The 12907-nt window shown below is 43.4% G+C and overlaps 1 protein-coding gene across 1 annotated transcript; it reads left to right on the top strand.

Moving 5' to 3' along the window:
* Positions 1-11732: 11732 nt before the first annotated feature.
* LOC120394200 (olfactory receptor 52E4-like) lies at positions 11733-12680 on the top strand. Its single transcript, XM_039518433.1, has one exon. It carries the CDS (start codon positions 11733-11735, stop codon positions 12678-12680), a length of 948 nt encoding a protein of 315 aa, XP_039374367.1.
* The last annotated feature ends 227 nt before the right edge of the window (positions 12681-12907 follow it).

The following is a 12907-nucleotide window of genomic DNA, read 5'->3' as shown; positions in this document are numbered from 1 at the left end:
GCGAGGATAGTCAGGGCTGCATGCATTCATAGATGTGGAATAAGGTGTTGATGTGCTCTCTCACAGCGCAGTAATCGGCCTCAAAGGTCTCATGCAGAAGCTGGGTAATCTGTGTGCGGAGATTCCTTGGCAGAGCAACTGTGCTTTTTGTCCCAGTAAGGCTAACATGTCTGTGGCACTGTAACGTGAGGGGCGGGGGACCATTGCTGCACACAGGCAAGCTGCATATGGGCCAGGGTGGAAGCCGCATTTAGTAGAAGACCCTCCCTTGATTTCCAGGTCACCCTCAGCAGCGAGATATCTTCCAGGATGAACTGCTGTGGAAAATGTGCGGAGAGTGTTCAGTGCACTTGCTTTGGGACGGGCAGTTTCTGCTACTGTGCACACTGTGCTTGTCTTGAAGTACGGCCGAATCGTTGCTCAGTCTGGTGTGGACAATTCTTCCTCTATTAAGTTTTATAGCAGCAACCTTGAGATCTCAGCCATCCTTGTTATCAATGGCCGAAAGAACCAAAGAAGCAAAGAGGACATGCTGCATGAAGCCATGAAGCAATCCCTTACTGAAAATCAAAAAGTGCAGGAGTGCCGGAAGAGAGAAGAGGGTCCGCCAGCAGAATGCAGGTCGCCGGCACCAAAGCAAGGAGCGGCTGCTAAGCATCATGGAGCGCCAAGCAGACTTGATACAGGTGCTCCTAGCAATGCAAGCAGAGCACTTCCGCCCCCACCCCTCCTCCCACAGCCCTTGTTACCGCATTCTTTCCCTTGTTCCCTCTGTCACCGCCAGCCCACTTTCCCCAACATCTGGGTTCTTATCGCCACCAGCTGCCCCCAACACCTGTAGCTTCACCACCCAGCCCTGCTGTCATAAACAGATAGTTAAGGGTTAATGTCTCTTTTACCTGTAAAGGGTTAAGAAGCTCAGTAAACCTGGCTGACACTTGACCAGAGGACCAATGAAGGGAAAAGATACTTTCAAATCTTGTTGGAGGGAAGTCTTTGTTTGTGTTCTTTGTTTGGGGGTTGTTCGCTCTCGGGACATGAGAGGGACCAGACGTCCATCCAGGCTCTCCAAATCTTTCTGAATCAGTCTCATGTTTCAAATTTGTAAGTACCTAGTCAGGAAGGCGTGTTAGTTTTTTGTTTGATTTTTCAACCTGTAAATGTTTCTTTTGCTTGAAGGATTTTTACCTCTGTTTGCTGTAACTTTGAACCTGAGGCTAGGGGGGATTTCTCTGGCTATATAAATTTAAATACCCTGTAAGCATTTTTTATCCTGATTTTACAGAGATAATTTTTACCTTTTCTTTCTCTTTAATTAAAAGCTTTCTTTTTAAGAACCTGATTGATTTTCTTTGTTTTAAGATCCAAGGAGTTTTGGATCCATGTAAAGCCTCTCAAGGCAACCCAGGGAGGGGAAAGTCTGGGGGGAAAAAGAGGGGGGAATGGTTAATTTCTCCTTGTGTTAAGACCCAAGGGCTTTGGGTCTTGGGTTCCCCAGGGAAGGTTTGAGGGAAATGGAAATTGTACCAAAACACTATATTTTTGTTTGGTGGCAGCGCTATCTGATCTAAGCTAGGAATTAAGCTTAGAAGGGTACATGCAGGTCCCCACATTTGTACACTAAAGTTCAGAGTGGGGAGGAAACCTTGACACCTGCAAACTACAACCCTTACCCACTGCACTCAGCCCCCATCACCATGCAGTATAGCCAGACTGAAGTGCAGCACTCAGACAGGAAGGCTGAGTATAAGAACAGGACATACAGAAACGTGTGATTGTCCTGTTCCCAAACCCACCCCTTTCCCTCATCCCAAGCAGCACAGATGTGTCGTGCCTTTTCTGTTTCCCAAGCAGTTGTGTTTTCAATAAATAAATTTTCTTTTCAAAAAATGATTTTTGCCTTTGAAAACATTCTTTATTATTGCATTAAGTAAAAGATACCATAGCTCAGGAAAGCAACAGTCACTGCAAGTCAGTGCATCATACGTACCAAACACAGATTCCTATTAATATTGGAACCATTGCATTTCACGCCCATGCAGAGAACCATAGAGAAATACCCCTTCCAATTAATGTACTCGGAAGCTAGGTGGGCTGGTGTCAGATTTGGACTATGCGTCCCATCTATCGCCCCTCCGCAGTTAGGGTGATCATGTCCAGGAATGCCACCAAGCAATCTCATGTTGTATGCTTTATGCGAGTCAACATCATCATCAGACTCCTCACTGTCAGTTTGTAGCTTAAGGAATTACTTGACTGCTATTCGTGATGTGCTGGCGAGACCCATCAGCATATTCCTCAGCAGTTTGGGATCCATTCCCACACACCAAAACAATGTTAATCCAGGTAGTTAATCACCAGTGAAGTAACCTTCTATTTCTAGGAAATAGAAGGTTACTTCAAAAGCCTATTGTTCACCAAAGGACTGTTGTGCTGCCGACGGACTGTATAAAGGGCTCTTGGAACCTGATCCTTTTAATCTCAGATCTGCTTAAGCATCATCAGGGGAAGCTTGAGACACAAGACTCTGGTCTCCAGTTATATCCTGGATCACCCTGATAATGAATATTTTAACATTGGACTATAATCTCTTGACTAATTGGGAAAGAACTCTATGGAACTCCGATGCCAGCCATCTCCACTATGAAATTGACTTAAAAACTCGAATCATGCCTCTGTGTCTAATTATCTTTTAAGCAATACTCTCTCTTTTTAATAAATATTTGTTTAGTTAATAAGAATTGGCTGTAAGTGATTATTTGAGTTATATGAAATATTCATTCACCTGGGAGGTGCTGTGTATAATCCTTTGGGATTGGAAGAACTTCATTTTATGACGAACAAGATTTTCAATAATCATCAGCATACTTGACTTGGCTGTCTGGGTGGATGCCCAAGGCTTGGTGACTTTAAGGTGCCTGCAGGCGCCATGGCGCCCATGGGGGCATCTAAATGCGCTCGCATCCTGGCTGGCGGTCGATCATCCGCTGAAATGCCGCTCAATTTTGGCGGCGACGCCTCTCGATGACGCTGCTTGCCGCCGACAAACGACGTCATAGAGAGGCGTCACCGCCGAAATGCCTCCACGGATGCTCTACCGCCGCCACGCTTCTTCGTCTGGCACCCGCCAGATGAAAAGGTTGGGGACCACTGCTTTAAGGGACCTGTGTTTTGGCTTCTGTGTAAGCAGTAAAGCATTGTGAAAGCTGTTTTCCTGATGCAAAAATCCATAAATCCAAGTATTAGAATAAGCCCCCGTTTGGGGATTGTCTGCCCCATTCTCTGCAGTTTGCCCTAATTGAGCAGTCACAGAATGGGGCCCCCTGGAACCCCATTCACAGGTTGCTAAAACAATTCCCCTACTTTAGACAGCAGAAGAGACACCCAGATTCAGGAATACACAAAACAACACAACATCTTCACACCATTTCCTTCTTCAGTGAACTTAAGAACGGTCGTGTTGCGTTAGACCAAAGGTCCATCTAGCCCAGTATCCTGTCTTCCAGCAGTGGCCAATATCAGACGCTTCAGAGGGAATGAAGAGAACAGATAATTCTCAAATGATGATTCCCCATGAACCTTTCCCAGCTTCCAGCAAACAGAGGCAAGGGACATCGTGTCTGCTTATCCTGGCTAATAGTCATTGATGGACCCTGTCCTCCATGAATTCATGTAGGTTTTTTTTGAAAGCCATAATAGTCTTGGCCTTCACACCATCCTCTGTCAAATAGCTCCACAGGTTGACTGTGTGCTGTTTGAAGAAATATATATATAACATAACTAGAATGGGTTTTATGCTACATATTCCATGTAATGTATCTCTGTAAAGGACATGATCTGCTGAATCTATTAATCCTATTTGTATGCATTTGTCATTTTTGTATTCATGGTTATGAATATTGGCTGCATACGTGTTTGATTCTAAGTAGGCTGCAGGGAAGCAGTTGGTCGGGTTCCTGAGAAAAAGACTATTCTTGGTAAGTGCCCCATCAAGAAACATTTAAGCCAACAATGAACTTGGAGACACCAATCCACATCTGGGCTTTCCCAGGAATGTGGCTTGTCTGGTAAGGAACTCAGTCATGCATGGACATGTGACTCGCCCAGATGACTCCAATACTCCATCTTGGAGCTGGACTTTGCATAGGAGAGAGAAGGGAATCTACACCCACAAGAGAAAGTCTATTTAAGCCTAGGGGAGACCTCACCATTTTGTCTTCAGCTGGCTAAAGAGAGAGCCTCTCCACCCCCAAAGATACCTGAAAGAACCTGGAACAAAGGAGAGTGACTGCAAGGAGTGGGAGTGATTGCTGGACCCAGCCTAAAAGGAGATTAGTCTGTAAAAGGAGCATTCTGGAACTGGTGAGGAATTGATCTCTATTCAGTTGGATTAGACATAGACTGGCATGTTTTATTTTATTTTACTTCGTAATTCACTTTGTTCTGTCTCTCACTACTTGGAAGCACTTAAATCCTACTTTCTGTATTTAATAAAATTACTTTTAACTTATTAATTAACCCAGAGTCTGTATTAATACCTGGGGGGAGGGGGCAAGCAGCTGTGCATATCTCTCTCTGTCAGTGTTATAGAGGGTGAACAATTTATGAGTTTACCCTGTATAAGCTTTATACAGGGTAAAACTGATTTATTTGGGTTTAGACCCCATTGGGAATTGGGCATCTGAGTGTTAAAGACAGGAACACTTCTATGAGCTGCTTTCAGTTAAGTCTGCAGCTTTGGGGCAAGTAATTCAGACTCTGTAATTAATAAATCTGGTTTATATTGTTTTCCTTACTACAGGATGCTGTTTGAAACGTAGAAGGGAAATCTGCTCAGGCTGGTGCATTGTCCTCTCCACATTGAGGGAGGGGCAGACTGGGAAAGAAACTGACACTGGTCAGGCTTTTGGCCAGGGCAAGACGGTACAGCTCTTGGGTCCTAGGCCGGGGAGCTGCGGGGGAACTGGCTGGAGCCTCTGTATTGTACTTTCATGTAACTGCAGCTGGGTGTGTCCCTGTCTGTATGTGGCTGTGTAAGTGCAAGACTTGCAGAAGTTTACAGCTTGTCACAGCCTCACTGTGTGAGAGCAGCAAAGAGTCCTGTGGCACCTTATAGATTAACAGACGTATTGGAGCATGAGCTTTCGTGGGTGAATACACACTTCTTCAGATACACCCACGAAAGCTCATGCTCCAATACGTGTGTTAGTCTATAAGGTGCCACAGGACTCTCTGCTCCTTTACACATCCAGACTAACACGGCTACTCCTCTGATACTTGACAATGTGAGAGGGGGCCCACATTGGTTTGCCAGAGAGTTCGGCGGTCCCCAGTTCCACGTTGCAACCCATGGAATTCCTTTCCCTCCTCCTGTGAACAGGTCCTGCAAGACTGGGAGTCCATTTCCCTGTTGTCATGTGGTCACTTACTGACAAAGAGACCGTGGGTATGGAAGGGAAGTCAGGACACTTGGGTTCTGTCAGTCTGTGTCTGTGTGACCTTGGACAAGTCATGTCTCCCCGTGCCTCAGTTTACTGCTCAGTGAAATGGGGATGGTTCATAGTGACATTCATTTCCTAAGTTTTGAAGATCTATCAATGAAAGGTGCTGCACAGTATGATGATAGTTACTGATGAGAAGTACTGATCTCTGATCCCTTAGTGAAAGCCCCATGTATTTGCTGTAAGTGCTTGTGTCTCTTCTTAGTCAACTTTCTCCAGATCTCTATGTCTGCTATCAACCCATCTATCCTGAGAATTTACAGGACATCAGATCCTCTGGAGAGTTAGGCATTATCCCTAGTTTTCTTACTCATCAACTATAATTTTTAAATATATGTACACAAATGTACAGAGCAGCCAATTCCTCTCTGACTCAGCACAGAGCCCAAGAGTTCTCATCTCCCTTTGGGAAGGTCCCTTAATTACTGTTTACTTCTAAAGCTGGATAATTAGCACCGAAGTGGAGACATGCTTCTCTACAGCCTGTTTGCATCCAGATGCTCCCATGTCCTTTAGAGTCTGAGCAAAACCCCCTGGAATTACATAGAGCTATATTATAAACTGTGCACACTCTGTGTTGGCTCTCGGTGCTGCTGCAGTTGCTGGATTCAGAGAGGTGTCGGTCACAGATACCTGAGGGGGATTCCCACGGAGGACACTTCCATCTCATAATTCACAGGTACCATCTCTTGCTGAGGAGCTCACCTGCTTGACCAACCCCGTGCAACATGGGTGTGGTGGGATAGAGAGTAAGACTGTGGTCCTTTCCGCTCTGCACAACCATGGAACATCCCAGGGCGCTTGCCATAAGTTATGAGTTTGCTAAAGAATCACTGGTCAAAATGTCATTGATTTCTGTGCATCGCTGCTCATCCTGCCTGATGGACTCCAGTCCCAAGGAGGTGTATTTCAGTGGCACACTAAATCCTTCAGGAAGAAATATGTTAGTAGATGTGCAAAACAAGGCCAGACTCTGAGACCATGCCCTGTACTTTGCTCAGACCTCAGTGAGGCAAAATTCCCTTGGAGCAAGAACCACGTACAGATGTCAGGAGCCAACTGTGTGTTAATGCACAGACACTGTCATTCCCTACTCTTGCATTTCAGGTCTCTGTCTATTAATGAGCCAAAGGGACAGGGTCTGTTCCTTGACATTTATCTGCTGGAAAGCTTGGAGGTGCTAGGACTCCCCTATAGAAAAATAATTAAAAATTTTCAACATGGATAACAGATTTTTCTCCTAGCTTCATTCGAGAAGTCAGCTGAACTGTTATGCCTGAAACTTCAAAAAAAAAAAAAACAACCAAAAAACAACAACATTTTTTTTAAAGTAGACACCCAATATGTGATATTTCAGAACAAACTCCAAAAATCTAGCAAATTTGTAAGCAACTGGAAATGAAGTCTTCTAATGGAAGGTCTCAGACCACCTTAACTACAGGTGATGCCAGCAGGACTACCTACAATGGCCAATCCATTTGTGAATCCCATTCTTCTATGCTCTTTGGTCCAATAATGTTGGTAGCAAGGAGTTCTACAGGCCAAATAGGAATTATGGTAGCAATTACCTTTTCTCAATGTTATATGTTCAGACTTTCAATTTAACTAAATGTTTCCTTGTTCATGTTATGAGACACATTAAATATAAATGCCTGATCTACTTTCTTTATCAATAAATCCATAGGGTTTAAGGTCAGAAGGGACCATTTGATCATCCAGTCTGACCACCTGTAAAACATGGGCCCATTAAATTTCACTCAGTTACCTCTGGATTGAGCCGAAAGACGAGTGTGTGACTAAGGCCGGGTCTACCCTAGGATTTTACATCATAGAATGATAGAGCCATGGGGTTATAAGGGAACGCAAAGGACAGTTAGTCTATCCCCCTGAAAAGATGCAGGATTTGTTTTGTGTTAGTCATCTAAGACTGATGGCTATTCACACGTCTTGGAAAAACCTCCACAGAAGGAGCTTCCATGACTTCCCTGGGAGTCTGTTCCATTGGCCTAAAGTTCGGAAGATTTTCCTGAAATTTAAATTTAAATCTGCTAGGCTGGAATTTTAACCCATTGCCTCTTGTCCTGCCCCTCTGTGGTAAGAAAGAATAACTTTCCTCCACCTTTTTATGGCAGCATTTCAAGTGTTTGAAGACCACTATCTTGTCCCTCATTAATCTCCTCTTTTCCAAGTAAACACATTAGCTTCTTTGGTTTGCTCATACAGCTTGCATTCCATCCTTTGCTTAACATTTGTTATTTGCCTATGGATCCTTTCCAGATTCTCTACATCCTTTCTGTTAATTGGTGTGCAAACTTGGACACAATTGAGACCTAGCCCGCACCGAGTAGAGGAATACTATCTCGTACCATGAATTGCATGTTATATTTCTGCTAATATAACCGAACATTGCAATTTTTTAAACATTTTTCCTAATGTGCAACCTAAACCTCCCTTGCTGCAATTTAAGTCTACTGCTTCTTGTCTTCTCTCAGAGGTTAAGGAGAATACTTTTTCTCCCTCTTTGCAAAAACTTTTTAGCTATTTGAAAACTGTTATCACTCCCCCCCTCAGTCTTCTCCTTTTCAGACTAAACATTCTTCCTTCATAGGTCATGTTTTCAAGACCCCTAATCATCCTTTTCTCCAGTTTTTCCTGATCATTTTGAATGTTTATCTGAATCTCAAAGACTTCTAACCCCTCCCAAATTTTATTATCTGCAAACATAAGTGTACTCTCTATGCCATGATCTAAATCGTTAATGAAGACACTGAAAAGGACCGGACCCAAAACTGATCCCTGCGGAACCCCACTTCTTATGCCCTTCCAGCATCACTGTGAACCATTGATAACTACTCTCTGCGAGCGGTTATCCAGCCAGTTATGCACCCACCTTATAGTAGCTCCCTCTAGGTTGTATTTCCCCGGTTTCCTAATGAGAAGGTCATGCCAGACTCTATCTAAAGCTGTACTAACATCTAAATATACCACATCTACTGCTTCCCCACATGCGCAGGGCTTGTTACGCTGTCAAAGAAAGCTATCAGGTTGCTTTGACATGTTTTCTTCTTGACGAATCCATGCTGACTGTCACTTATCACTTCATTATCTTCTAGACGTTTGCAAATTGATTCCTTAATTATTTGCTCCATTATCTTACCTGGTACAGAAGTGAAGCTGACTGGTCAGTAATTGCCTGGGTTACCCTTATTTCCCTCTTTATAGACCGGCACTATATGTTCTCTTTTCCAGTCTTCTGGAATCTCCCGTATCTCCCATCACTTTTCAAAGATAATCGCTAATGGCTCAGATCCTTTCTCAGTCAGTTCCTTCAGAGTATTCTAGGATGCATTTCATTCTGCCCTCATGACATCAAGACATCTATCTTGTCCAAGTAATTTTTAACTTGTTCAGTCCCTATTTTAGCATCTGAACCTACCCCATTTTCACTGGCATTCTCTATTTTGGGTGTCCAAACACCACCAACTGTCTTGGTGAAAACCGAAACAAGTAAGTCATTAAACACCTCTGCCATTTCCACATGGTCTTCTGCTTGCTCCTAAGGTGCTTGTAGAGTGTTTTCTTGTTACCCTTTTATCTCTAATTATTTTGATCTTTTGTGCTTTGGCCTTTCTAATTTTGCCCCTACATACATGTGTTATTTGCTGATATTTCTCCTTTGTAATGTGACCTTGTTTCCACTTTTGTAGGATCCTTTTTTGATTTTTAGATCATGCAAGGTCTCCTGGTTAAGCCATTGCGGTCTCTTGCCATACATCCTGTCTTTCCTATGCAGTGGGATAGTTTGCTCTTGTGCCCTTACTAACGTCTCTCTGAAAAAAATACCTGTCTTCTATTGTTTTTCCCCTTAGACTTGCTTCCAATGAGATCTTACCTACCAACTCCCTGAGTTTGCTCAAGGCTGCCTTCCTGAAATCAATTGTCTTTATTTTGCTGTTCTCCCTCCTACCATTCCTTAGAATCATAAACTCTATCATTTCATGGTCATTTCCCCCAAGTTGCCTTCCACTTTCAAATTATCAACCAGTTCCTCCTTATATGTGAAAATCAAGCCTAGAACAGCCTCTCTCCTAGTAGCAAAGAGTCCTGTGGCACCTTATAGACTAACAGACGTTTTGGAGCATGAGCTTTCGTGGGTAAATACCCACTTGGTCGGATGCATGTACTTGCATGGTATTCACCCACAAAAGCTCATGCTCCAAAATGTCTGTTAGTCTATAAGGTGCCACAGGACTCTTTGCTGCTTTTACAGATCCAGACTAACACGGCTACCCCTCTGATACTCTCCAAGTAGGTTTCTCCAGCTTCTGGAACAAAAAATGTCTCCAATATATTCCAAGAACTTATTGGATAATGTGTGCCCTGATGTAGACAGCATGAGATGATTTCTACCACCTATCGAGTATTACCTGTGCTGAGGGGAGTACCTGTTCATCTGTGTAAGAAGTGTCTATATTGAAGCACTATGGCAGCACGGCTTTAGCATTTTAAGTGTAAACAACTCTTCAAGCCGATCTTCAAGAAAAAAAAAACCATCCAGTCTGGATCTGCCAACATCTGCACCCTCTCCAAGTTTTCAACATCTTTGTTCAAATGTGCACCCTAGAACTGGATGCAGTTTATTTCACCAATCACACGTGCAGAGGTAAAATCCTTTCCCTGCTCCAACTCACCAACTCAGTATTTTCCACTACTAAATCAAAAGCCTCTGAGAAATCAAGGTTTGTTGCATCAGTGTTGATCGCCTGATCCACCAAATGTGTACCCTTGATCAACCAATGTGTACTCTCATAAAAGGATGAAATCAGGTTTATTTGACAAGATCTGTTTAAGTTAAACCTTGTTGGTGACTGGCATTACTTAAATATCTAGACTTTTTTAACTAAGCCCATACTCACTTTTCCATTGTTTCTTAAACTTGTCAATTCTTTTATAAAAAATCCCCTTTCCTTTTATATTTTAATATTTTACATTTAACACACTAATTGACATAAATCTTTCCATGGATTTCTCTTGTTCTCAATATTTTAATAGACTCCTTTTTGTGATCCATAGCCCTGCAAACATGGAGTTTCCCCTAATGTCTTAACTTTCCTTATTAATTTTCTTAACTTCTGATTTCTATTGCTGGCCAGCTATTTTCCCTTTTTCCTCTTTTTTAAATATTGCTTCCCTCCCTCTAATTGTTGCCTTCACTTTACCACTAAACTGAGTTTTTACCCAAAGTTGTTCACTTTGTTGAGTCTGGAATTGTGAGTTTTCTGATATCTAATAAAACGTTATCAAAGAATTACCAATATTCATTCATATTTTTCTGCCTAAATTTTTTCTCCCGATCAGTTTTGCTGACAATTTTCCTCAGCTTTAGGTAATTAGTCCTCTTGGAGCATTGTCTATACATAGTATTGATTGGGAACTGCCCATTTAAATGTAAATCAGTTTCCTTTTTTATTTTCCTCTCCTATATCATATGCTCTCTTCTTTGTCCCTTGTATAAACTAAAGCGACCCAGACTTTTATATCCTTAATAGAGACTGGGTGACTAAAACTGAGCACATTCCCGAACATGTTATGCTCCATCCCATATCTTAGGGATCTGAACATTCTTTTGTTTTGTCCACTACTGCGAGGTAGTGTTTCTCCTCAACTGCTATCAATGGCGTCCAGGTTTTGTCCTGAAGGTATATTCTAGTTGGGATGTTTCTCTCAGCACATGTCTTTGCAAAATTCTGTGGGTTTTTTTCCCCATGTCTGATTTTGAGCAACTGGATGAATGGGGAACTCCCTTCGGTATGTACTCCCTATCCTGGCTCTCATTGCATTAAAGAACCATGATAGATAACCAGTATCCACACTTGTGTTTCTTGCTGGTGCCTATTAAGTTTCCCCCACCACAAAGTGTAGGAATTATTAATGCAGGCAGCACAATAAAAATGTGGAATTGGATTTAGTAGGGTCACTGCTCATAGTTATTCTCTCTGAATAATGAAAATGTAATTTTTCAGTGTGTGAAGAGAGATCAATCTGCTTCTCCCATGAGAACAGCCTCCACTACTGCATGCGGTCTCTCATATTAATGTTGTGTCTCCATTCAGGCATTTCTACTGTTACCATCACCCGAGATCCTGGGAACACACAGAAGGTCACGGGGGCATACGGTAAATGCAGAAGACACCCTTATGCCTCAGAGTTGGACACTTTCTCCCCTACGCCATGTCAGATTCTAACACAACCGACTTCACCAACCCTTCCACCTTTATCCTACTGGGCATTCCTGGCCTAGAGGCAGCCCATATCTGGATCTCCATCCCATTCTGTGCTATGTACACCATAGCCATGTTGGGTAACTTCACCATCCTGTTCATCGTGAAGAGGGAGCCGAGCCTCCACGGGCCCATGTTCTATTTCCTCTGCATGCTGGCCATCACTGACCTGGTCCTGTCCACATCCACCCTACCCAAACTGCTGAGCATCTTCTGGTTCAATTCCAGAGAGATCAGTTTCAGTGCCTGCCTCACCCAGATGTACTTTGTTCACTCTTTCTCAGGGATGGAGTCTGGAATCCTAGTGGCCATGGCTTTTGATCGCTTTGTGGCCATCTGCAATCCTCTGAGGTATTCCACCATCCTGACAAACTCTGTTGTGGCCAAGATAGGCCTCGCGGTGGTGCTGCGTAGTGGCATACTCGCATTACCCTATCCCTTATTGGCGAGGCGGTGGCCATATTGCAGAACCAACATCATCCCACAGTTCTATTGTGGGCATATATCTGTGGTGAAGCTGGCCTGCGCTGACATCCACATCAGTAGTTACTATGGCCTGTTTGATCTTTTCTTTGTGATCGGAATGGATGTGTTTTTTATCTCAGTGTCCTATACTCAGATCCTCCGGGCCATCTTCCACCTCCCCACAAAGGATGCCCGGCTCAAAACTTTTGGGACCTGCATCTCTCATCTTTGTGCCATCTCAGCTTTGTACATCCCAGATTTATTCTCCTCCCTCATGTACCGGTTTGGCCACAATGTGCCACTTCACTTCCTCGTTCTCATTGCGAGTGTGTACCACTTGTTTCCCCCTGTGCTGCACCCCATCATTTATGGGGTGAGGACCAAACAGATCCGGGGCAGGCTGCTCCAGCTATTTACTCATAAAAAGACCTAAATGATTCCTCCTTGTGCTCTGGCTCTCAGATTGAGCTCCGTGCAGAGCTGGGTGGTGCATGGTGCTGGGGCCTCTTCTCTGAATCACTTACTGGACAGACAGAGACACATTAAACCCTTCCCTCTCCTTACTCTGCTGTGTCACTGTGATAAACTTGGGAATCAGTCTATGTACAATACACTGGGTTGCCACTTGTATACCCCAAATTAAAAAAAAACACAGTAAAA

The sequence above is a fragment of the Mauremys reevesii genome, unplaced genomic scaffold, assembly GCF_016161935.1.
Source record: "Mauremys reevesii isolate NIE-2019 unplaced genomic scaffold, ASM1616193v1 Contig42, whole genome shotgun sequence".
Lineage (NCBI taxonomy): Eukaryota > Metazoa > Chordata > Testudines > Geoemydidae > Mauremys > Mauremys reevesii.
The sequence above is the reverse complement of the archived record's forward strand: the minus strand, read 5'-3'. Positions and strand labels throughout refer to the sequence as shown.

Excerpts from the sequence above, each read along its gene's own strand:
- LOC120394200 (XM_039518433.1), top strand. The coding sequence starts at position 11,733 with ATGTCAGATTCTAACACAACCGACTTCACCAACCCTTCCACCTTTATC.